The following is a 25,410-nucleotide window of genomic DNA, read 5'->3' as shown; positions in this document are numbered from 1 at the left end:
TGCATTAGGGCCATTCAGTACACCAGCTGCATGGGATCAAGGGCAAAGAATGTGTGTGTGTAACTCTTTCCGTCAACCACCCTTCATACCCATAGTCTTCTTTTCGCTCAAAATCCATCCTCCTTTTTCCATTTTCCACTCCTAATCACTTCAATGTGCCCTCCAGCTCACTATCTTCATGTGCATCTCTTTTAGCTGACTACAACCATTTCCTTTGTGTACCGCACTTCATGTCCCAACCCTTTTCTCATCTACTTCAGAACGCAACTTCTTTGATCTCTCTCTCTCATGCTCAATCTGTTCATAAATCTGCTTGTGCTGTGCTGATTCTGACCTCTGTGGTTTTTAAAGACTTTTGTCCCAATTCCTTTAGCCCTGTTTCACACAAAACAGGTATATGAACACAGGTAGGGTCCAAAATGAACATTTTGCCACATCTACCAACACTGAGCGAGGTGAGAAAATTAAACAGCCATATTTAAACAACCAGTCTTAGTGGCAATAAAACTGTATTTATTTATTTTTTTTTTTAAACACATGAACTATATTTCTGTCCTTAAAGCGATAGTTTGCCCCAAAATTAAAATTCTGTCATTATTTGTCGTTCCAAACCCATAAGACCTTCGTTTATCTTCTGAACACAAATTAAGATATTTTTGATGAAATCCAAGAGCCTTCTGACCCAGACACCAATGCAATTGAAATGGACTTGTTAAAATAGTCCATGTGACATCAGTGGTTCAACCTTCATTTTATGAAGCTACGAGAATACTTTTTGTGCGCAAAGAAAACAAAAACAACTTTATTCAATGATTTCTTCTTTTCGGTGTCAGAATTTTACACGCGTTCACAATAGTACCACAAAGCATGCATCTGTCTTCATCTGCTTGTAAATAAGCCACAGTGGTTCTATGACAGAACGCCATCTCCTACGTCAGCAGCATCACACTCATGAGGTGCGGTACTTGTGTGAATGCACAGCGGAGACTGACATGGTAATTAAGAGGACTTGTTTTTATGGTATATTACAATCGTTTCTGTTATCCTTGAAAGTGTCAGTTGTTTTGCTGTCTATGGGAGGGTCAGAGAGTTCTCGGATTTCATCAAAAATATCTTAATTTGTGTTCTGAAGATGAATGAAGGTCTTACGGGTTTGTAATGACACAAGGGTGAGTAATTAATGACAGAATTGTAATTTTTGGGTGAACTTTCCCTTTAAGACTGTGATTTTTTTTTTTTTTTTTTATTTGTTTGTGTTTTTGTCTCTTAGTATGAGTGAGTTTCTGTCATATTATTTGGCCTGATTTTATTCATTCACGTTTGATTTTTGTTTTGTTGGCCTAATGCAAAGAAGATTCAGTGTGTACCAGTACATATACTTTTGTGGCGGGGGGGGACATTAGGCATCCTATATAAACTTCTGATGGTAAAAAGGTTTTAAAAGTCTTTATAAGATGTTGCAGCTTCTAGTAGTCACTGTATACTTTCACTTGCATTTGCTGCTTAGTGAGTGACAATTCTGGACCCAAACATGCACACACATACAGTTAAACATGAGAAAACTGTACAGTAGACTCACCAGCACTCCAAAGGCAATGATCTTCAATATACACTCCATGGAGAAAAGTGATGTGAACACTATGTTCAGGTTTGCTAACACAGCTTCATAGGCATCTGATGCTCCATCATACTAAACAAACACAACATATTTAAACTGTATCAAACTGTATTTAGAAATGTCTCAAATTTTGGTAACTGGACTACAAAAAATGCAAACCTTGTAGAACTTTGGTACTGAAAATTCATTTTTAGTTTTACCCTATTTGTGGAAAGCACTAATAAACTAACAATGCCAGAATCTAAAGATTCTAAACTCTGTAATTGTTCGTTTGTACCATCACAAACTTTTAAAAGCAAATTTTCCATACATCGGAAGCCTAATTCTCAAAATATATAAAGTGAGATGTACTAAAGTGAAATACTGCCACACCTTCATCATAAGGACAATGGTGTTGAGAGCAATCAAGGTCATGATGGTGTATTCAAATGGAGGAGACACCACAAATTCCCACATGCGGTACTGGAATGTTTGTTTGTTCTGAGGCATGTGTCGCGTGAGCGGTTTAGCATTGATGGCGAAGTCTATGCAGGCTCTCTGAAAACAGAACAGATACGATGAGGTTAGTCAAGCTGAAAATCTGTGGCCAATGCCAGCGCTATGCATAAAGAATGAGCTAGACTGATCATTTAGCTTAAAAAACATCCATTTGTTATGTCCTCACCTCATTCTTTTCCAGGCTATACTCCTCCATCATTTTGTCTCCTTGCTCCTGGAAAGTGATGATGATAAGAGCCACGAAGATGTTGACGAAGAAGAAGGGGAAGACCACGAAGTACACCACGTAAAAGATGGACATTTCCATCCGGTAACCTGGACTCGGGCCCTGATTCTCGTAGGTCGCATCCACTGAATGTTTCAGCACCCTGGCAAGTGGCAAAAAAATAAGGCATTGAAAATGCTGTAATGTGATACTGTCAAATCTTTTAGGTAATTGTAACAATTCCTTAGCTATGCCATTTAAAATAACTTCAACTTAACTCAAATTGTAATTTGTGATGAAAACATTTGCATTACATTAGAAAACAGAGCAATTTTACTAGTGGCTTGAGATCTTGGGTATGTACTCTGAGCATTAGGTTAGGAATTGAGATGTATACATACTGTGGCCACCCCTCTCCAGTAGAAACGGTGAAGAGGGTGAGAAGGGCCCAGAGCACGTTGTCGTAGTGGAAATCGTATTTCTTCCATTCCCGCTTCTGCGCCCGCACTTCGTTATCTTTTTCATAGACAAGATATTCGCCCCTAACAACAAAATGCTTTTAGAAAAACACACCAATATGTCTGTTCGTCAGTCTGTTTGTGTGTGTGTGTGTGTGTGTTTTTGTCTCACCTGCAGTCACGCTCAAACTCTTTGGATTCATCGGTACAGTAGAAGAAACGGCCTTTGAAGAGCTGCACAGCCACCACAGCAAAGATGAACATGAACAGCATGTAGACAATGAGGATGTTCAACACATTCTTCAGAGAGTTCACCACACAGTCAAAGACAGCCTGAAAATCAACAAAACAGAGAAGAGACAAATTCAAATGCAGCCTGAAAGCAGAACACAAACTCGGCCTCAAAACACAAACCAATAGATCTTCAAAATGTAAAAATTCAACTGAATAAAGCTAATAAATATACATAAAAAAAGAATTACAGTCAACTTAAACAAACCAGACAAATAAAATAAAATAAAATAAAATAAAATAAAATAAAATAAATACCCTAAAAAGCAGCAAAAAAAAAAAACAGTCAAAAACAGTCAAAAACACAAAGAAACAGAAATTAAAATATAGCCCAACAGTCAAACATAAACCTTATAAGATATGACAAAACAGCATCAAAACTGTACAAACACAATTAAATAAAACTATAAATGATCATAAAAACAGAAACAGAATTATAGCTTACCAGCAAAAAAGAAAGAAAAAATGAAAAGAAAATCAAGTGAAGCCTGAAACAAGACATACTAAAGGCATTTATATAACAACTCTTAGATAAAACAAAACACCATCAAAATATGCCAAAACAAAAACAGATAAAAGCAGAAACAAAAAAAACAAACAAATGTGAAAGCACTTTAATGTTAGAAACCAAAGCCAAAAACAGATAAAGTAGTCAAGTGATACAAATAAATGAACAAATACAAACGAGGTCTAAAAACCAGACAAAACAAATTAAAAACAGTCTGGTCAAACACAGCCAGAAACCAATTACACTGAAAAATAAAGCCCATGTAGTGAAAAACAAAAACAAAACACAAACATACTCTGTAAACAGGCAAATCTCAGTCAAAACAAGGAGGAAAAATACAACCAAACACAGAGGTACCTTCAGCTTGGGCAGACGCTTGATGGTTTTCAGAGGCCGCAGTACTCGGAGCACACGCAGCGACTTGATAGTACTGATGTCTTTCCCCTTGCTGCTTCCTCTGCAGATGAACACACACACACACACACACACACACACACACACACACACACACACACACACACACACACACACACACACACACACACACACACACACAAACACAAACAAAAGAGTTAGAAAGTGAAATGGCAGAAGGCGTTAGGCTACATGGGTAATTGGTCCAGCACACACACACAGTTTAGGGGTGAGTTAGTAGCTCAGGCTGTTAAAACAATGAAACATGCCTGCTACATCCACACATTTACTCCCAGCCAATCAGGAATCTCATCTGTGTCTCCTCACTGAGAATGTAGCCTGTTGTAGTCAGACAATCAAGCCCATTTCACAGCACTTAGGATAGACACATACTAAAACACATGCACACAGTCAATCTCACAACACACACACACACACACACTCAGACACTCTGGCTGGTTTGGTTGTTTGTGTAATGGTGTACTTGGATCTGGGTATGTGGTTTTAATTTTAATTTTTTTGTGTATGCTGGAACCACCATTGTACCTCTTTTCCCAAGGAACACTGGCTGGTTTCATTACATTGCCATGATGACAGCATGAAACATACGGAGTAGGTTCAGGCATCCCTGCTGCAGAATGCCCAGCCAAACCTCTTTCTTTCTTGTTTTTGGGGTTGTCCATTGGCAAACACAACATATAAAAGGACCTGGAAACACACATCCAGTCACTCCAGAGGGGTTAGAGCTTCTACTAATCAGCCCAGGCTTTGCAGTGTGAAGAACCATGTCACCCTGAAGCTAGTCAATCTGAATCTGAATTTCTGGCCTACATTATCACAATTTTCAAGTCGCTCTTGTGGTACCCAAGCACAGCCATCCACCAGATGTGTGTACAGCTGTTGCACAGCAGATGTGCAGCTAGTGACCAGCAAGCTAAATGCAAAAGTCATACACTGAAGATTAAACTATGCGAATGTGTGGCTGTAAACTGATTTATATCACTGTAAAAGACATTTATGTAATTATCCTTAATCACATACAGTGGGGTCTAAAAGTGATTTTTTTTTTTATTAATATAACATTACTGTAATTAAAAAAACCTTTTTGAGTAAAACTTTGAGTGGAAATGTTTTTGGAAGAAGTCTCTTCTGCTCACCTAGCATTTATTTTACAACATACAGTAAACACAGTAATACTGAGAAATACTACAATTTAAAATAATTGTATATGTATGTTTTTACTGTCACTTTTAATCAATTTAATGCATTCTTGCTGAACAAACATACATTTCTTACAGAAAGCTAATTCTCAACAGTAATACTGAGAAATACTATATATATATATCATACATTTCTTACAGAAAGCTAATTCTCACTATATATATATGAGCACATGAACATAAATTGGTAAAAGCTATGAAAGTATTTTGTTAGTTTATGTTATCAAATTATTAATATTCAATAACTAATATAAAAAAGTAACTTTATTGTAAAGTAATACTGATGCACTCATGAATCGGACACAGCGGTTTCTTTCATAAAGGAATAACAACTTAAATGTGGTTCTGTTTCACATACAAAGCAAACAATTCTATTTTTTTTTTTTTACTTTTCTTTGTCTAAAATTAGTCTAAAAATCCAAAAATTTTCACACTTTTGGACCTCACTGTATAAATAAGTAGATATATGTATTGCTCTCTCTCTCTACATATTTTGCATCTTTATTGTCTTCCCTGTCCCCTCTTCTCCTCTTCTGTCTCAGTGTCAAGGACAGAGGGCAGTGCTCTAGATTTCCAGCGCCGTGCCGAATCCTGCCCTCTCAGCAGATGTGGTTACACACTGTCAAGCATAAACAAGCGTCCATCAGAGAAGTGCTGTTAGAGTGACGGGTGCAGAGGTGAGGGACCTCTCAAACCCCCCATCAGGACTACGTGGACTGAATGATCATCCACGGGTGGTTAACAAAGAAACGGTGACTGAGTGATAGAAGGAGATGGGTGACTTGCAGACAGACATAGAGACAAATCCAAAAAAGAAAGAGAGGAAAGCTGTGTAATTGCCAGGACAAGCATTAAGAGCAAAAGAGGGAGGAAAAGAGAGAGAGAGAGAGAGAGAGAGAGAGAGAGAGAGAGAGAGAGAGAGAGAGAAAGAGAGAGAGAGAGAGAGACATTACCCGCTGCCTCCGCTGTAGGTGTGAGCAGTTGAAGAGATGAGAAAGGAATCACACACACACACAAGACACGGGGGAGAAAGGGAGTTTGAAGGAAGAAATACATTAATATGAGACACATACAGTAAAAAGAGAGAAATAAGGATGTAAGCTTGTGAATTATTACACATCCACACACTCATACTTCTGTCTTCACTTACCCATTTATATCATTTACAAAACTAAAAACAATATATAAGCTGCGCCAGCAGAACATTTAGTCTTATATAACCAGACTTTTGACTTGCAGCAAAACGTCTGGTTGTCCTCGCAGCTTATTCCAAGGGGCAGGAAGTGACCGCCTGGCTGACATGTAAGATGATCAACCACAGTCCGTTTTGATTTAATGTTATGTTTAAGGGCAATTTTTAAAATAAATTTGACCACAATCGAATGCAACAGGCAGGTTCCAGAAGTAAAAAACAAAACAAAAACAAATTAATTTTCTCCATAGTGGAACTGATATTTAAAAATAATTCACAAACCTTTAAAAACGATCCTACTGTGAGCTACGAGGTTGTTTTATGCTGGATTATTATGCTGAAACCCACATTATTTAAATTTCTTTTGTTACATAATCAGGTTTAACATCAGAATTCCATGTGAAAAACGAAAGAAGATTCTGCAAAGAAATCTTGGGAAATATAAACAAACAGCATCAAAAGAACACTTCAGATCTTGCCAACTCCTATGAATTACTGCAAATGACATTGAATCCATCTTCCTAAACTCTTAAACTACTTAAATACACGTATGCATATTTTGCAATATTTACCATCAACGTCTTTTCAATGGTTTTCAATAGTTTTATATTTGTCTGTTGTTTTTCCCTTATGAAAGCCATATAAGCACAGTCTTGTACTTTCCTTTTTCAAGATTTTCAAATATATAACATTTTTTAATGTTGCGATTCACCTCGTAGGTGGTTGGTTTGGGTCATGACTTGTCTTATAACTCTTTAATAAATACAACCTCCTATGGGAAAAAATGAATTGGATAAATACTACCAGAACCAAAGCTGTTGAAAAATGGAAGGGGACTCTATATAACAATAATCTGGTGGTTGGTTTGTTGGATAAATACTACCAGAACCTTGAGCCGGAAAAAACTTTTATACTTGCAGGCAAAACCCGGAAAAACCCGGAAAACAATGTGGAATGTATGTTTCTGGCTCAAACAAATCTAAAAGAGAAAATAATTTGACAGTCAATATCAGTCAGAACTTGCCTTTTTTTAGTGCACATTAAGCACAAATAGTCAGCGAACAGACTGTGGGTGATCTGTAGGCATGTTGTCTGAGGCTGAGACTAGCTAACATACACATATGCACACTTTCACACAAATCTAAATCTGTTTGAGTAGTAAACATGCATCGCCATATTGCATGTGACCTCATCGCTGTGGTGACAGCTTCTGGAGTTAGTTGCCATGCCTCATGATACAGTGCTTTAGAGCTCATACCGTCACATGACATGATATACGTCACATGGCACTGTCATATGACCATAAGCACTTCACCTGCAGGGCAATGGAGACCCGAATCTCTGCTGAAGTCTGTGATTCATACAGATTTTTTCTATATGGTACTATTACGTGCAAAAAGCTTAATTCACTCCAATTTATTAAGCCCAAATCCAGCACTCAGCACAAAAACATTTAAAACAGACTCCCAGCAGGCTCAAGTCTGTCAGCTCAAGCAGTTCACATGCTCAGATCAGGAAATGTGTACAACTGTGTGGCGTAAACACACACACCTTCTCAACAAACATCTCTCTGAGGCACGAGAGACGTTGTCTCAGTCATCTCTTTTTATTCTCTAGAGATGATCGGGATCAATTCCATCACAAAAGACTTACTTAGTATTGTCTGTGCCACTAACTTACGCAAACATGCTATTTTAGACCATGCAGTGCATCTGTCCTATTCCAATGTGTCTTATTTGCCAATCATCCCTATTAGTAAAAGAGGAGAACACCTGTTGAAAGGTGTGTGTGGCATAGATTAGCTAGTTTAATGCACACCGGTGATCACAGATTCTATATATCATCGCATCAAGCTGCCACGTTGCTTGAAAACTGTCTAATGTAAATATGAATGAACTCTACTTCTTGTTTCTAGAATTTTATTGAACAGAAGCAAAGAGCCAACTGATTCACAATGTTTTAACGCATATGTATTTGTTATCCAGCTTTCTGACTCTATATGCCAGCATGGGGAAGTGCATACTGGCATCTGTTTCTTTGAACTTTGTAGCTATGCAGTTTCTCGCTCTCTCACTTTTTCTCTCAGCTGACATTTTGCCGCAATAAATAGACTGCCTAATTGGATCTTGCGTTCATCAAAATGGTGATACACATCTCAGTTGGACAGTGCCCTTCTAGGAGGTGAGCAGTTTGATTGTCTGTAATCCCATTATGGTGTTATCTTTCTGGGCAAAGACCCTGTCCAGCCCTAATAGGTCCTAATGCATTCTGTGTTGTCTTTTTTCACTGGATTTACATGGGCAGCTCTGCAAAAGTGATCTGTATATAGAGAATCGCCTGACATTTCCTCTGCATGTCTCACTATGCTGCAATGAAATCACAATCACAAATCACAAATCTGCAAGTGTATCGGTCTAATCTGTTGATTGTTATCATGTCCAATTATTCAGTGAAAGGACCACATGTGTCCAGTCATCTGATGAAGTGCACTAACTATCAAAATCTTTACATATACAAAAAAAGTATAAAAATAAACAGAGAAAAAAGTATAAATATAAACATAGAAAGTTAAATATACTAAACATGTTATTAAATCAATTAATACATTTACAATAACTGTAAAATTTTATAAATTATCCCCTGTAATTTACATTGTATTTAAATTAAATTTAAATGATATTTTAAAGGAGTACATGTCTGTAAATAATATATTACTATATCTAACTATGTATAATCTGTATAAAAATAAATATAATATTGTTATTATATATATATATATATATTTTTTTTTTTACAACAACTACGTCTCCCATAATAAAGTGTACACTGGTTTACCTATACATACTACCCATCACATTTATATACAAATATAAATTTTAATTAAAACAGTATAATTTATTGGTTTCCTCCACTTCTCACCACATATTAAATAATAAATATTAAAAATAATGAACTGTAATTTTTAAAGACATAATGAAGACATGATAAACTTGATAACAGGGACAGCAGCCATTTTAGCTCGAAATGTCCCATTACAAGTTCAGAACATGCCAACATATATATATATATATATATATATAGATATATAATATATATATATAATATATTTATTTATTTATTTATTTATTATTATTATTATTATTATATATTATTATTATATTATTATTTTACTGTTAGATAAGTTTAATGAAATTTAATTGGACTTTTAAAATATTTTTAAAAATACATTTGGGCTACAACGGGGCGAAAGGCCCACCTTAAGAAAAAATTTGCTATTCACTGCGCCTAAAATGTATAATTGCAGAAAAAATATATACGTTGTATTGGAAATTAATGGAGCAACTGATTTTGTGTGAAAATAAATCATTCAAGTTGTTTATTTTGTTTAAAAATCTTATAAATATATGAGGTGGCAAGTGGCGGCCTTTTACCCCACACACGGGGCAAAAGGCACACAGTATTGATTAAAATACTTAAATTACAGCTAAAATAAGCAGAAAATAGTACAAACTTTGCTAAAGTGATTGTTTTGAACATGTATTAACTTAGACTGCTGCTTTAATTATCTTAAACAAAACTGAAAATCATAAAGAAGACCTTTGTCTCAAAATATATGCATTATTTTAGTGATTCTCAATTTGCTACTTAAATCTACAACATTTTAAAAAACATAAAATATTAGATCAATTAAGCACAGAACCAACTTTGTACTACTGCGCATGACAGCGTCAAAGATCAGACAAATATATATGTGCGTCTTGAAAAGCAGATGTTTTGTAAAGTGCTATGCCACGTTTTTGTGCCATCTAGTGGTTTAGATGAAAATAATATCAATGGCGCCTTATACCTCATTGTACCCTATATTTAAAAGCTGCTTTTCCAAAATAATTAACGACTCAAGTATTTATGACTGTTTTACCTGCTGTAAATCAGACATACCACACTTGTTGGCCATTTTAGAGAAAGGCCCGACACAGAAACAAAGAGACACACACGTACACATAGACACAAACACGTATGTTAACACATTTAGGTGTCCACATACTGTAGAATGTACCAAGAGTTGATTAGCTGTAAGATTAAGTTACTGCAGCTGGCTAAAGAATGACATGACCTCGCCCTTGGCTTGTGTCCTATGTGTGAGGGACATTTGAACGGACAATCAGACAGACAGATCAGTCCACAGAAGGAGAGGACAGGCGTGTGATGAGAAGGACAGGCAATAAGAGCAAACAGAGGGGAAAGGGAGAAAGAAGAAGACATTACCCCTCTCCTTCCCCACTGCCTCCTCCGCTGTAGGTGTTGAGAGATGATCAGAGACAGGAAGACAGAGACAGACAAAGCCAGAGACACATACAAAGACACACAACACACACAGAGACAGAAAAAGGCACAGGGAAAGAATGGGGGTTTTGAAGCAGGAAAAATATCAACATGAGACAGAGAATACAATCACAAAATAATGGCAGAACTCCTAGTTTGGTTAATATGTGGACACCTAATCTAGTGTGAACACTTAAAACAATTTAAATACAAATACAAAAATACATATTTGCAAACAGAGTCCAAAATTAACTTTTTGCCACACCTGCATTCGCTAGCAAATTGGGAAGAACTTATCATAAATATAGACTTTTATTCCCAGTCAAAATATTGTATTTCACATGATTTAAGACACATTGTGTATTTGTCCCTATGATAAAATAAAATAAAATAAAATAAAATAAAATAAAATAAAATAAAATAAAATAAAATAAAATAAAATAAAATAAAATAAAATAAAATAAAATAATAAGACCTCTATTTTCCATGGTGGTCACGAAATTACATTTTCTAGCTTCTAGAAAATGGGTCAATTACACATTCATTTACTCGCCAAAGCCTCTTTTTTACATGCATTTGACGCTCTGCAAGTGCTAATTTTGGACTCTGTACACAAGATACTAAATAAACATGCACAGATACATACAAACAGATATGAGTCACTCCCTGAAATTGAGTAAAAGGTTAAAAACAGACTCTGTGAGAGACAGCAGAGATATGGGAACTGTTCCCACGCTCACAGCCAGGGAGCGCTAGTCACCCCAGAGCGCCTGCCGTTCTGAGCACACTATCGCTGTGTGCAGAGAGAGGGAGAGAAAGGAAAACTGGAGAATCTAGCCATGATAGCAAAGAGTACAGAGTTTTTTGGGACAGGCAGGCGCATCCAAATGTCTCTTTATGAATCGCCTAATAAACTTATTTCATGCGGGAACTAAAGATGTGGGTGCAAATGGAAGTGGGGTTGGTGGGATTGGTGGTAGGGGAAAACACTCAAGGATTCAAGACAGTTTCTTTAAGAAAGTCATGCTGGGAAAGATAATCAGTGCAGTTTGCAAGCTCTATTTGTCCCCTCAAACATTGTTACTTATATTTTTCCTTACATGTTATTGTTTCTGCTGTTTTATGCCTTATAACTCAAATTTGAGTTCTAGAAATATTGTATATATATACACAACTATATCCATCAGGTCATAAAATGTGGCATAAAAACATTTTAATACAAAATATTATATCTTTATAAACTACTTCACACAAAGTCTGAAATATTTTTCAGTTTTTAGTGTTCAGATGCCAAAAAACACATTCGATGAGAATGGGAATTTCAGCATCAGATTCTGCATGAACACCTCTGTAGTGCAAAATTATTTGCAGGTATTTTACACTTTCACATTTAATTGTGTCAGACTTGTGTGAACAGGTCTTTATTAATATAATTCTGACAGCCATTCACATTTTGTATGCATGGTACATGTCATGTGTTGTGTTTGTCCACCTAGTCTAAAAAACTTTTTGTGAAAAAGAAAATGTGTGCACATTTACACATTTACAGTTGTTCAGGGACTGAGGAGGATGTACACAAACACAGACAGAACCATATAATATTACTATTTCAAAGCATTCAGATTCTGGTATTTCAGGAAGAAGAAAAAAAATGATCTGGGTTCATATTTCTTCCATTCATGCTTTCATTCAGGTCATCTGACATGTCGATTCCCAGAATCTGTTCTCATGCTCTTTACACTAAGTCTGAAAAAGAGCTTTTACATGCATTTGTTTCCAGTTTCATATTAACAGATGCACCTTTCTGACCTCTCCCTCATATTAGCAACTCTCTCAGTCCAGTAGTTGGGCTGCATGCTTCCGTTGCGATCAGATACACAACCTGGAACAGTCGTTTTCCTTTATTCCTCTTCTAAGCTATCCTGACCGCCAGTCATAAATCCCTTCTATTTGTTCCTGTCTTTATTTACAGTAGTTTAAGAAGATTCCTGATCATTTCAGTTTGATCTTAACAATTAAAAAGTTTAATTTCTGCATGGATTGTGACAAAAAACATACTACACTGGACCCAACTATAAACCCTCATCACACGAATAAGCATTATAACTAACTTCACATGCAAAGAGGTCAGCCAATCATAAGAGGGGTTATTTATATAAACAAATCCTAAATATAGAGGTAAATAACTAACTATAAATAGTCTAACAATGGTTTAAAAGTGTAGCATATGGTCTCTTAAATGTTTCCCCCTTGCTCTTTCGTTTCTTTCTTCTTATTGTCTGTTTTCTCCATGTTTGGTTCCAGGTACGTGGCATAAAAATGGAGTGTAGAAATACCTGAGGTAAGTGTGGCTGGATGCTCCAAAGAGTCCTGGGCACTAAAGGGTTAAAGGTGCCCAGGTAGGGTCATCACCCTCATGGAAATGGGCCCAAGCTCGCCCACTGGGTAGGCACTGGGCAAAATGTTGTGCATGATGGGGTGGGGCAGGGGGGTGATATTCGGTGAGAAATTACCAAAATGAGATCTGGGGCTTAATGTGTGTGTGTGTGTGTGTGTGTGTGTGTCTGTGTTTGTGGTTGTTTGGTGGTGTGGGGGGGAAGAGCGGTGAAGAGAGGAAAAGATAGGGTCAAGATATGTCAAACGCACAGGACTGAGTTGGGGAAGGAGAGAAAGGCAGAGAAATGGTGAGAGAGAAAAGAAAGAGAGAGAGAGAGAGAGAGAGAGAGAGAGAGAGAGAGAGAGAGAGAGAGAGAGAGAGAAGGGAGGGTTGTATGGGTTGTATGGTTGGGATGCTGGGTGTCAGGGAGGTGTGTGTAGGCTGTGCAGGCATTTGACCTGTAGGGAGCAAGACGGGAAAGGACGAGGAGGGGCAGCAAGCAGGAGAGGAGAGAGGAGTGAGGCATGAGCGCTGGGGCCTTGATGACACTTACGTGAAGGCGAACGCCACCAGGGCACCACTAACCACTATAAAGTCCAGGATGTTCCACAGGTCACGGAAATATGAGCCTTGATGCAGAACAAGACCTAAATCTACCATCTGAAACAGAGAGAGAATTGTTAAGTAAGTGCACTGCTGTTCAAAAGTTTGAGGCCTTTGAAAGGAGTCTCTTCTGCTCAACAATGCTGCATTTATTTGATCAAAATTAATCAAATCAAAATTAAAATTGTGAAATATTATTACAATTTAAAACAACAGTTTTCTATTTGAATATATAAGTAAAATGTATTTAATTTCTGTGATGGCAAAGCTAAATCTTCAGCAGCCATTGCTCCAGTCTTCAGTGTCACATGATCCTCCAGATATCATTAAAATATGCTGATTTGCTGTTCAAGAAATATTTGTTATTATCCATGTTAAAAGAGTTGTGCTGCTTAAAATTATACAGATATATAGTTTTGAGGATTATTTAATGAAAATAAAGCATTCATTTGAAATAAAAAAATAATAATAATTACAATCATGATTCCCATACCTTGTGTTGTAGTTCATTTTTATGATATTTCCAGGAATCACTATTTTTAAATTCCCAGATATTTCTGGGGTTTCCAAAAGCATGTGCAACTATACGAACCCTATAGTACTTCAGATTATTGCATTACACAACATGGAGACCAATAAACAACTCTTTAAGTACAAAATACATAAGTATAATTTTTTGAAGGGTGAAGCATAGACCATCGTACCCCAGACAGCTGTGCAGGATAGACACTTACCTTAATGAGCATCTCAAAGGTGAACACACCAGTGAACACATAGTCAAAGTACCGCAGGACCTGCAAGCACAAAGGAGGTTAGCAATAATTGTTAGCAATAAAATTAAGCCCTTTATGACAAATCGATATGACAAGATGAATATAAAGAATGATGAATAAACAGATAGAATTGATGGAGAAGTGAACTAGTAAATCAGGTAATGATTAGAAGCACTGATGGATAGATAGATGAAATGGTTTCTAGTCCAGTAGACAAAAATAAACTGAACCACAGAGACATAAAGAGAGGATGTTGAGATGTAGGACTGTCTCACATTGTTTCGGGGGGAATCGGGCCAGACAGGGTCTTCAGCGGCCAGGGCAATACTGCTCATTGCAATGACCAGCAGAATACACATCTCAAAATATCTGAGCGTGACGATATAGTGGCACAACCTCCGAAATCTACAACGGAAGTTCATAAAAAGACCTGTTAACAACAAAAACAACCACTTCTTTTGAAAGAAAGCTTGTTTAATTTAATAAAAAACTCAAAAGCAGGTGACTCTAGTCAGTTTTGTTTAATGTCAACATGATAAAGTGCTTGCACCCTATATTACTTCAGTAATTCGAGAATTGGAGGAATTTCCAAATTAAACAGGATAATAAACAGTAGGAAATAAGCAGGACATGACTTCATTTTATCCGTTGGAATTGACTGGACTTTGAAAAGTGGTCATTATATACAAGATATTATTAATATTTTTATTACAGTTAATGCAATTTTAATATTGACCAGCTGCAGAGTCAGAGTGCTAGGACTGGCAGTAAATTAGCAAGTTTCACAGAGATGTCTGCACTCACGGGTTGGTGGTAGTCAGAATGAACATTGAGGTGTAGGGTGGCATGGGTTTAGGCCCCCCATCATCTTTCTCATCATCATCATCGTCACCCTTTGTGTCCTCCTTCTTGGGCAGGGGCTCTGTGTTTGCATTCTTATTGACTGTGGAGACGTGACGAAGGGAAGACAGATGATTAAGACAATAAATTAAAAGGTCAGTTACTCTCTTTAGCTCTTTCTCTTACCCTGTAGGATGGCGTTACTGGAGGGGAACATCGGGGGAATGTCCACGGCAGTGTAATCAGATTTCATGCCCAGGTGACCAGTGCTGGTAACATTAGCAGTGGTAGAGGAAGGCTTGGTGAGAATGAGGCTGCTCTCGGTGCCAGTATGTGCCAGGCCGGCAGTGTGGGCACTGTTGGCCAGATTGAGCAGACTATCATGAGGAGTGGAGTTACTAGGTGGCTGGGTGGCTAGCTTGCTGTTCATGGCATTGTCCAAGTCCTCACTGTACTGACTGTCCTGCCTGGACAGAGTCTTCTGAATGGGACGGGTGGTGGAGAGAGTGGGGCCTCTTCCATGACCATCCCTGGAAAAAGAAGAAAGCAAGATTATAACTTTAAAACATACTTGTTAGGAACCCTTCGGAATGCTATTTAGTGTGTCACTTAAAAAATTGTCACTTATAAATATGGAGAGTACTACCAATCAAAAATCTGGAGTTGGCTAGATTTTTTTTCATGTTTTGAAAATTTTGAACAAAAAGATGTACGTTTTAAAAACAGTTATATTATAGATGACCCTGGATCACAAAACCAGTCTCAAGTAGCACACTGAGATTTTTGAGTGACTTCAGTGCCCATAGGCAGAAAAGACACGGACAGAGCATTATGTACAAATAAGTGGCAGTAACAGATACAATAAAGGTAGTTAGTGTTAAGAGTTATGTCCTGCCTAATGTGATTATTTGGGTAGGCTGTATCTATGTCATTGTAGTTGTTGTAGAGTGACGCAGAGCCTGTAGCGAATTGAAGTCTCTGTTTCCTGTTCTTAGCTGACAGGTAGCGGCATAAAGTGGATCTGCTGCTGTGCCCATCTGTATCTACGTGTTGTGTGTTCAGATATGGTGTTCTGCAATACCTTTTTTGTAACGATTAATTTATGAGATATTGTGTGACCTTTCCTATATCTCTAACCAGTCTGCCCATTCTCCTCTGACCTTGACATCAACAAGCACACTGCGCTCACTGGATATTTTTCTTTTTTTGACTAAACCCTGGAGTTCGTTTTGTGTGAAAATTCAGTAGTCGCAGTTTTTGAAAACAGACCCGGACCACTGACCAGCCTACTCCAGCGTGTCTGTCACCAACAACCATTCCACGTTCAAAGTCACTTAAATCCCCTTTCTTCCCCATTCTGATGCTCGGTTTGATCTTCACCACATCTAGATGCCTAAAAGCATTTAGTTGTTGTGACTGCCATGGTTGATTAGCAGTTTGTGTTAACAAGCAATTGAACAGGTGTACCTAATAAAGTGGCCGGTGAGTGTATATAAATTGTATATACATATATGTATAGAAAATCATTTATATAGATTAATTTAGACTAAACTCACTTCCTGGTACGGTGTCGCACCCCTCTCTCTTTTCTTCCTTCGCCCTCATGGCGATGATGTCTGTGTTTCCGCTCTCCTCCATCTGCATGCTCACACTCAGGTCCTCTTTCCCTGCCCTTACTCCTGTGTCTCCTCCCTCCGTCCTCTCCCTCATCCTTTGTGGCTTTATGGTGTTGGCGGGCCTGGCTGCAGCGATCGCCGTGCTGATGTCTGCGGTGAGACTCTCTACCCTCCCCATGGTCCTCTGAGCCTAAAAGACTCCGTCGGGATCCTGTGGAGTCCCCCCTTTCCAACGCTGCCCAGGGCTCAGACCCTCCACCTCCTCCTCCACTCTCCCCCTCATTGAAGTTGGGCTGTTTGTGCAGGAGCTGATGAGTGCGCTGGGGCTGGCCGTCACCCGGACGAGTTTTGTTGGTATTGTTATTGCGGTTCTCCTGAGGGTCCACGACCAATGGCCGGTCCAGATGTGTCTTCATATCGGGACGAATGTGACGGGAGTATGAGACCTAGAGGCATGATAAAAACAATACAAAGCCCACACATTTGTCAATTAAATAAGAACTTAATTTAAGACAAATATTAACCAAAATATTAAAGCTGTAGGATTTTCTTTCTTGTGTGGAACATAAAAGAAACTATTTTGAAGAACGATGGTAACCAAACAGTTGCTGGTCTACACTGACTTCCATAGTATGGAGAAAAAAATAATATTATGGAAGTCAATGGGGACAAGAAGCTGTTTGGTTACAAACATTCTTCAAAATATTCTATTCTGTGTTCAGCAGAATAAAGAAATTCATACACCCTTGGAACTGAAGGGTGAGAAAATTATAACTGCATTTTTATTTCTGGGAAAACTACCCCTTTCATATCTATTTATTTATATACATTCTATTTATATTAAAATATTAAATTCATGGTACTTAATTTTATGATATTAATATTAACGTTTTGAGATCTTAGATTTTTAGATAACGTTTAACAGTGTTATTAAATGTAAAAAAAGTAAAAAATAGTGGAAAAGTACGATATGCAATATTTGACCGATGCAATGAAAACTTTTTTATCCGCTGATAACTGATATTTAAATCCATCCTCTTTGACCAAGCATGTCTTTCTCCATCACTTCTTCTCACCTTCCAGCGATCTTCAGGGTCCAACTCATTGTAAAGAGCCTCTCTGCTGTTCACCAGGGTCTGTCGTCTCAACTCGATAGTGCGCTGCTCCCATACCGACTTACAACCTTTGTGGTTCTTCTGTTGCTCTTTACTGTTGAAAAGAGAGAGAGACAGACATTTACAGTAGATCTGAGAATAGTAATCACCAAGAGGGAAAAGTAAGGTTGCTGCAGCTACCACAGGCTGAAAATGCCCACCTACAAGCTACCAGCTACCATTTGTTAAAGAGGATGATTGCACCGCTTGGGTCAAACTCACTCATAGAACACACACACAGAAAGAAGATAACTATAATAATTCTGGGAGTGAACACATCACAGGCGCCCAACCCTTAGAGCAAAGCATGTGAAAGAGAGAAAGTAAAGGAGATAAGAGGAGAACAGCAGGTGATGAGTAGCAGTATGAAGAGAGAAGAAGAGATGAGGAGTGACAAACCCGTCCCATCCCACCCAGCGGTCTGGAGAACAGAGCGGGGAGCAGCACAGAGAACCGAGGAGGAAATGCACATGTCGAAAAGGCTGATGGGAGAAGAGTGGGAGGTGTGGGGCGAACAGAGAGGCGTTTCGAAAGAACAGAAAGAGTATAAATGAATAAATACCAGTCCAGAAAGTGTTCTGTTGCATCAAGACGCTCAGAGTTTACTGTCACGCTGAGGAGGAAAACAGCATGTGAGAAACACAGAACATCTCTTTGCTCTTCTCCCCCATTCACAAGTTCGTCCTCACTGATACACACATATTCTCTCACGATTCTCTCTTTTTTTTCCTGACAAATACTTGAATGCATTGGCACACTGACAAACCGGAATCATCCTCAATCGGTCTGTGCCTCTGCATGCAAGTTGTGTGTACATAACTGTGAGAAGATCACAGATAAGCTTGTTGATGGACAGGAAACACAACATTATAGGTCTATAGCTCCAAACATAACAGAAAAAAACATGTTTCTTTAAACTGCTATCTGTGTTTTGGAACATTTTATTTTTTTTAGCTTGCTAACCATGTTCAAAAAAAAAAAAAAAAAGCTAATAATCCAGCAACTACAGTATGTTCCAAAATGTACTTACCAACATAACTGGATCTACAGTTTGTGAGTGAAATTTTTAGATAATATGAACTTTAAAAGCATGGGTTCTGATTCCTTTTGGATTTTCTACGAATAGTTTGTCCAGGGGAAAGAAAATTTGGGTCATTGTGACTTATAGTTTGTTTTGGGTCAGAAAGAATTGTATTCATTTAGAATTTTTTTGGAAAGAAATGAATAGTTTAATTCAAGGACACAATGAATTGAACAAAAGTGACAGACATTTATACTGTTGTAGAAGATTTCTAATTCAAATAATGCTGCACTTTTGACTCTTGTTTGACGGAAACCAAAAAAAGCCAGATTGAAAGTGTTGCTTTTGTTCTTTATGTTTTTGACTGTTGTTGGTATATGTGGGTGAAACATGGTCTGAACATATTATGAAAAAATTAAAAGGAAGATAAAGGGATTGTGGGGGAGTTGTTGTGGAGGAAGTGTGGAGAGAGAGATATGAGAGAGAGATATACTCACGCAGCAATGGAGAGGCTGGCTGCAGACAGTGGGCTGACCTCTGCTACTTCCTTGGCCGCCTGAAGAGCCATTTTCTGATTGGCTGCTTGCTCTTCCTCCTGTTCATCCTATACATGGAGAGAAACATGAAGCATATTGGTTAAAATGTGATGCATGCTGGTGCGTAGGAGTTGAAGCATAAACAGAGAAGGAGAAAACATGGACATTGTCATACTACTACCTAGTGAGTTAATGCAACCACAAGAAAATAATAAAGAAAAGTATTTAACTGACATAATTTTTTTTTTTTTTTTTGTGCACACCACATGCAGTTTTGTGAAGTGTCCGATCCCAGTCTGCATTTCTTTTAATATTTACTTTTACTTGATCATGGCTGTGTGTAAATCAAGTTTTTTCTTTTAACTGAATGTTACTTTATTTTATTTTGTTGTTTTGAACCCCTGATCCATTACCCAAAAAATCTGTTTACCTTAGTCAGCTCTTGTGCATTGGCCAGATTGTCCACAGCGATAGCCAAGAACACATTGAGCAACGTGTCTGTTCACAGAAGGGTTAAGGAACATCATATTAATGCTGCACTGGTGTATGTGAAAATTAAGCGAAACAGCATGTCAGCATGCAATACTATGTGTTTGGATACAGTTGCCGAAGAGTGTAAGAACGATGAAGAAGACTGAGAAGACCATGCCCTTTTTGACTCCGCCCTGAGACTCGATCCCATCATACATGACCATGTTCCAGTCTTCACCCGTCAGGATCTAAGATGCAGAGAGAAGGTCTATAATCACAAAGCCATGGAAAACACACAGAATGACTGCACACTGTTTGATGAGCACATTTGCTCACCTGAAATACTGTCATTATTGCTGCAGGAAAAGTATCAAAGTTTGTAGGTGGTGTGCCAGATTCGAAATTAAACCTGAACAGAAGAAATGGTGGTTATATTGTTGTTACACAGAGTATTTCCATGCCATGCCTTATTTAGGGCCTGGACTGACTTTGGTGACCCATGACAATAATTAAATAAATACATTTTTTCTGTTGTTACGTGTATTGTAGTGTTATACTGACTGTCCTCCAAAGAGCTGCATGCCCAGCAGAGCAAAGACCACGATGAAGAGGAAAAGGAGGAAGAGTAAACTGATAATGGATTTCATGGAGTTCAACAAAGACACCACCAGGTTCCTCAGAGACGCCCAATACCTGAAAATGGGAAAGAAGGACATTTAAAATGCTTAGTCCTTCTTAAAACAGTTCAAAGGGACAAAGAGTGGGACGGAAAGACAGACATGGGACTCGAGACGTGAGAGACTCACTTGGTCACTTTGAAGATCCTCAGTAACCTGAGAGCTCGTAACACACTGATCCCAAACGAGGTTCCTGGCTGGATCATAGACCAGAGCACCTCGAAAATGCTGCCACAAATGACCTGTCCCACACACACACACACACACAAAGACACACACATATATAAAACACACATTTAAAACTCATTCAGTAACAGCAAGCCACAAAACAAAAACCCATTACCCAACGTCAAACACTAACACATATCTGCTTCACACAGTCCTCACAAATTCATCATTTATTAAAACACCCAAAACACTGAAATACTGATTAAGAACCTGATTTAGTGCAATGAATTACAAATTCAACATTAAGACCTGAAAGAGCAAGGAACGGCTGGTATAATGTTTTGGTTTCCTTCAAATGTTTTTTGGATTTAGTAAAAGAAGGAGGAGGGATGGGAGAAACTCACAATGCAGTCAAAACAGTTGAAGGAGGAGTGAAAATAAGGCCTGGTCCCCAGCCCATACATCTTAATACACATCTCTGACATAAAGATCCCCAGGAAGATGAACTCAGCAAAGTCTGGATTGAGGAGAGAGAGGGAAACAGACAGAGACAAAGAGCATTTGAAAGGTCAAAGATACAAAGAAAAGAAAGAAAGCCACATTTTAAAATAGATAAATGTAAATGTATTATATGGGGGGAGGGGGACAAATATTTTAAATAAATACTGCACAAACACACTTTTTAAAAGCAAGAAAATTGTTGATTTCAAATGACAGAGATACTGTTCAAATAATAGATATGGTGTTTAATATAACAATTAGGGAATTTTATGGTTGTCAAACTAACTGACCACTTTTAATATGATGAAAATGCTTTTCAGATATTTTTAAGTGTCCAAAATGTAATACTTTTGAGGGTATTACTCAAAGGGAATGTCTAATGCTATTTCATGCATTCTGATTTATTTACACTGCTAAAGAGTTGGATTCTTATGCTAAACATGAACAAAGTCTCAAAAAAGGAGTTGGACGTATGACAGAGAATTTCTGTGCCAAAGACACTCCTTCAGGGTTTGTGTCCACTTTTTTCTTCCCGTAAGAGAGGGCGCAGCCATTTGTAAATTCTATGGGTCTACCTTCCGTTTTGGTGCATGATAATGAAAATTGCAAAAGCTTTGCATGCTCATTACCCTTTAGCTCCAGGAGCTCGATTGCTTTCAGACTGTTTCTTATAAATCTGACAAAACTAAAGACTCCTCGGAGATATGAAGGATGCAATACTAGGTACTTAAGATTCACATGAGATTGGCAGAAACTGTGTGTTATGTCTGCTTTAATGAATAACAATTAATGAATAAACAAAGATACAAGAAAAGAAATAGAGTAAAATCTTCAGAAAGTAAGATAGGAAACCATAAACAGGAAAATAAAAAAAGTAAATTAATACATCATCTCTCCACTCATCTACATGCAATGAAAGAAACTTCACAGGTTCAAGCACGTCTGAACAGAAAATACATCCTCAAATTTCTGCTGATTTTCCCACACAATACGCACAAAAAAATACAGAGAAGTCTGCACATTCTGTGTGAGTCTACTGTAATAATGAGAGAACAGACAGATGGATAGACTTACAGAGGAAGTCAGAGAGCTTTTCAGGTTGGTCGTAGTGCACAGCAGCCACACACAGAGTGTTGAGTCCCACGAGACACAGCACGGTCCAGTAGAACGCTTGCGTCTTCACTATGTGCCTGATGAAGAATCGCAGCCGACGCTCCTTTTTATGGAAGGAAGAGCCCTCCAGTTTGGAGCTCTTCAGACTGCCCCGTGCAAACGGAGAACCTGACAGTCGGAAAAGAAGCAGTTAAGCAGAGTGGCAAGGAAACAAAATACAATGAAATTAAATGAAAACTGAAAAGTCCTATCAGATATGACATCTGAAAGTTAGGGAGATAATTTTGTAATTCAGGTAAATTTATCAAAATGCTTTTTACTCAAAATGTTCTGCTAAAAATATATTTTGGAAATCAAAATATATATTAAATGTAAAAAAAAAACAAAAAACGCAAATCAATAAATATATATATATATAATATATATATATATATATATATTATATATATATATATTATATTATTTTTTTTTTAAATTTCCTAATGCTTTTTCACCCATACAATGTATTGTTGGCTATTGTTACAAATATAGCACAGTGCTATGATATACAGTACACCATGTTACTTTTTATCAGTACTATCCTAAGGTTTTTAAACCGTCTTTTAAAGCATACCAAAAACTAACATGTTTTTTTAAGGTAATTTTTATGCCAAAACCCCATTGATCAACCCTGAGCCAAAAAAACATAGAAGTGTATAAGTATTTGTGTGTTTTATATATATATAAAACTCAAATGCACCTATATCTCCATCTCCATCCTCTGCATCGAGCAGGTCTGCTTTATTCTTCTTGATGGTAGGCCTCCTTCGCGAGCCTGTGTTTAACAGACCACAGTCGCATACAGATATACATACAGATTCTGACAACCTAAAATATTAATACATAACTGATAAATAGATGAACAGAAAGAACTAAATGAGACTACTAGGAAGTGTAGTGTGTCTATCACATGTCTGCTGTAAGCTACAGACTGACAGCCCATGTAAATGTGCTCATGAACACTACATTAACTGTGCATACGGACAAGAAGTATACAATATCACCCCCTCAGCAAAGCCAACACGCTATTGATCTCTCTCTTCTTTTACAATAGGAATTCAACACCTAGTCCCAGTGAGGGAGCAAAGAGAGGAGGAGAGGGGGATGAAAAGGAAGGAAGGATGGAGGAGTTCACGTAAATACCATCAAAGGGCATCCGGTCATCTGGGTCATTGTCCTCGTCAGCCAAAATCACTTCTTCTGTACAGAATTAAAAAAAAACATTCAAATCAAACCACTGCAAAAGTCATGAAAATGGGGACAATTTCTAGTGCTTAAAAGAAGCCTAATGAAACATTTTGTACATTATCAGCACGTTCCAATACTGAGACGCACAAGTGTAAAGACATCCGTATCAAAAGAGACAAGCTACTATCTGAATTCTTGGCTTTAGCTTCTCGCTGGAGTAATTAATGGCACTTTCTATGGCATTTACCTGCTTTGCAGATCCACTCCAGATATCCGTTCAGCTCTCTCTCTATCTGCTGCTGACGCTTCAGCTTAAGAAACTCTCTCCTGTTCTCCACGCGCTCCCTTTCTTTAGCAAACTCACTGTATCACATACACATGCAAGCAAACAAATGCTTGTCAATGGAAGAACACAAAGTGCACATACATACCAATTAATTTGGAGATTTTTGGATAGGGAAAAAAAAAAAAACAAGACATCTTGGCAACGAATTAACAATTAATTCCCACTACTTAGTTCATTTCCCCACTTTAGTTAAATTGTGGCCACATTGTACACAATTTAAATAAGGGAACTAATTCTATTACACCTATTTTTTTTTTTTTTTTTTTTTTTTTTTTTGTCTTCGTAATAAAATAAGATGTTTAGGCATTATTCTAAGCATTTTATTCTACAGATGTCTTTATCGATGGATAATGAAAATGTGGTGTTTTAAAATATTTTTGAGGGCCTTTTTAATAAAGAGTGTGCAAAATAAATACTGAAATTCAGGAATTTTATGTCCATTTTATTAATGAACTAATATTAATGTCTGAAACGACACAAAAATAATCTGGGATTCAAAATGTAATTTAAATCTAAAAATAAGTAAAAAAAAAAAAAAAAGATGATGACAAAAATGAAATATCTCAGATTCTGCACTAGCTCACTGATAAAATTTGTGACACTGACATGTGAACTTATTTGTACAAGAGATCAGATTTCTTTCCACTGAAGCACAAGATGCTATTTTTCACTCAGCTTTTTTTTTAATTGCTCTGCTGATAATTAAAAAATATAATAAAAAGTTCTATAATTGTACCTGTAAAATTGTTAATCTAAAGTAATTTTCATTTGTGGTGGTGTTATACTCAAGATATCTACCTCACACAATACACAAATAATTATTTTTTTAAACACATAACATCCACAAACTGTATAGTTCACATAAAATCCACAAAACAATCACGAACGCTGTAATTCATAAGCAAATCAATCAATGCACCAGTGTAGACCTGAAAAAAAAAAAATCACAGAGCAGAATTTGAGAAAAGCTCACACTGTCAGAGAGAGGTTTCTTACCCTGACAGCACACCCAGCACAAGATTGAGCATGAAGAAGGAGCCTATGATGATGAGGGGGGAAGTACATCCAGTTCCATGCACTCCCTGAAGCATCATTGCTCTGTAATGGCATAAAACAGCCCAGTCAGTACCATGAGGCACACATCCAAACATTTTTTCTCTCTCCAGCTGAGAATACGGTTTGTTCATCTGGTTTTCTTTGTGTTTGTCTTCCCAAGACTCTCTACAGCTCACTTCCAATAGTGTCAAGTAGAAAGACATC

The 25,410-nt window shown here is 37.5% G+C and overlaps 1 protein-coding gene across 1 annotated transcript in view; it reads right to left on the bottom strand.

The window, feature by feature from the left end:
* Positions 1 to 25,410, bottom strand: part of LOC109045151 (voltage-dependent P/Q-type calcium channel subunit alpha-1A-like) — a 100,479-nt gene that overhangs the window by 34,813 nt on the left and 40,256 nt on the right. The window contains 26 exon segments of the mRNA XM_042720201.1: positions 1,580 to 1,690; positions 1,991 to 2,155; positions 2,283 to 2,484; positions 2,723 to 2,863; positions 2,952 to 3,112; positions 3,936 to 4,035; positions 13,658 to 13,764; positions 14,442 to 14,501; positions 14,756 to 14,885; positions 15,285 to 15,423; positions 15,507 to 15,850; positions 16,877 to 17,382; positions 18,013 to 18,145; positions 19,609 to 19,715; positions 20,078 to 20,145; positions 20,249 to 20,366; positions 20,455 to 20,527; positions 20,680 to 20,811; positions 20,925 to 21,037; positions 21,368 to 21,480; positions 22,539 to 22,745; positions 23,317 to 23,391; positions 23,760 to 23,816; positions 24,052 to 24,167; positions 25,147 to 25,206; positions 25,208 to 25,248. Coding sequence (XP_042576135.1) covers positions 1,580 to 1,690; positions 1,991 to 2,155; positions 2,283 to 2,484; positions 2,723 to 2,863; positions 2,952 to 3,112; positions 3,936 to 4,035; positions 13,658 to 13,764; positions 14,442 to 14,501; positions 14,756 to 14,885; positions 15,285 to 15,423; positions 15,507 to 15,850; positions 16,877 to 17,382; positions 18,013 to 18,145; positions 19,609 to 19,715; positions 20,078 to 20,145; positions 20,249 to 20,366; positions 20,455 to 20,527; positions 20,680 to 20,811; positions 20,925 to 21,037; positions 21,368 to 21,480; positions 22,539 to 22,745; positions 23,317 to 23,391; positions 23,760 to 23,816; positions 24,052 to 24,167; positions 25,147 to 25,206; positions 25,208 to 25,248 — 3,579 coding nt within the window.

This window comes from Cyprinus carpio, chromosome B3, assembly GCF_018340385.1.
Source record: "Cyprinus carpio isolate SPL01 chromosome B3, ASM1834038v1, whole genome shotgun sequence".
Classification (NCBI taxonomy): domain Eukaryota; kingdom Metazoa; phylum Chordata; class Actinopteri; order Cypriniformes; family Cyprinidae; genus Cyprinus; species Cyprinus carpio.
Note: the sequence above shows the minus strand (reverse complement) of the source record. Positions and strands in the feature narration are given on the sequence as shown.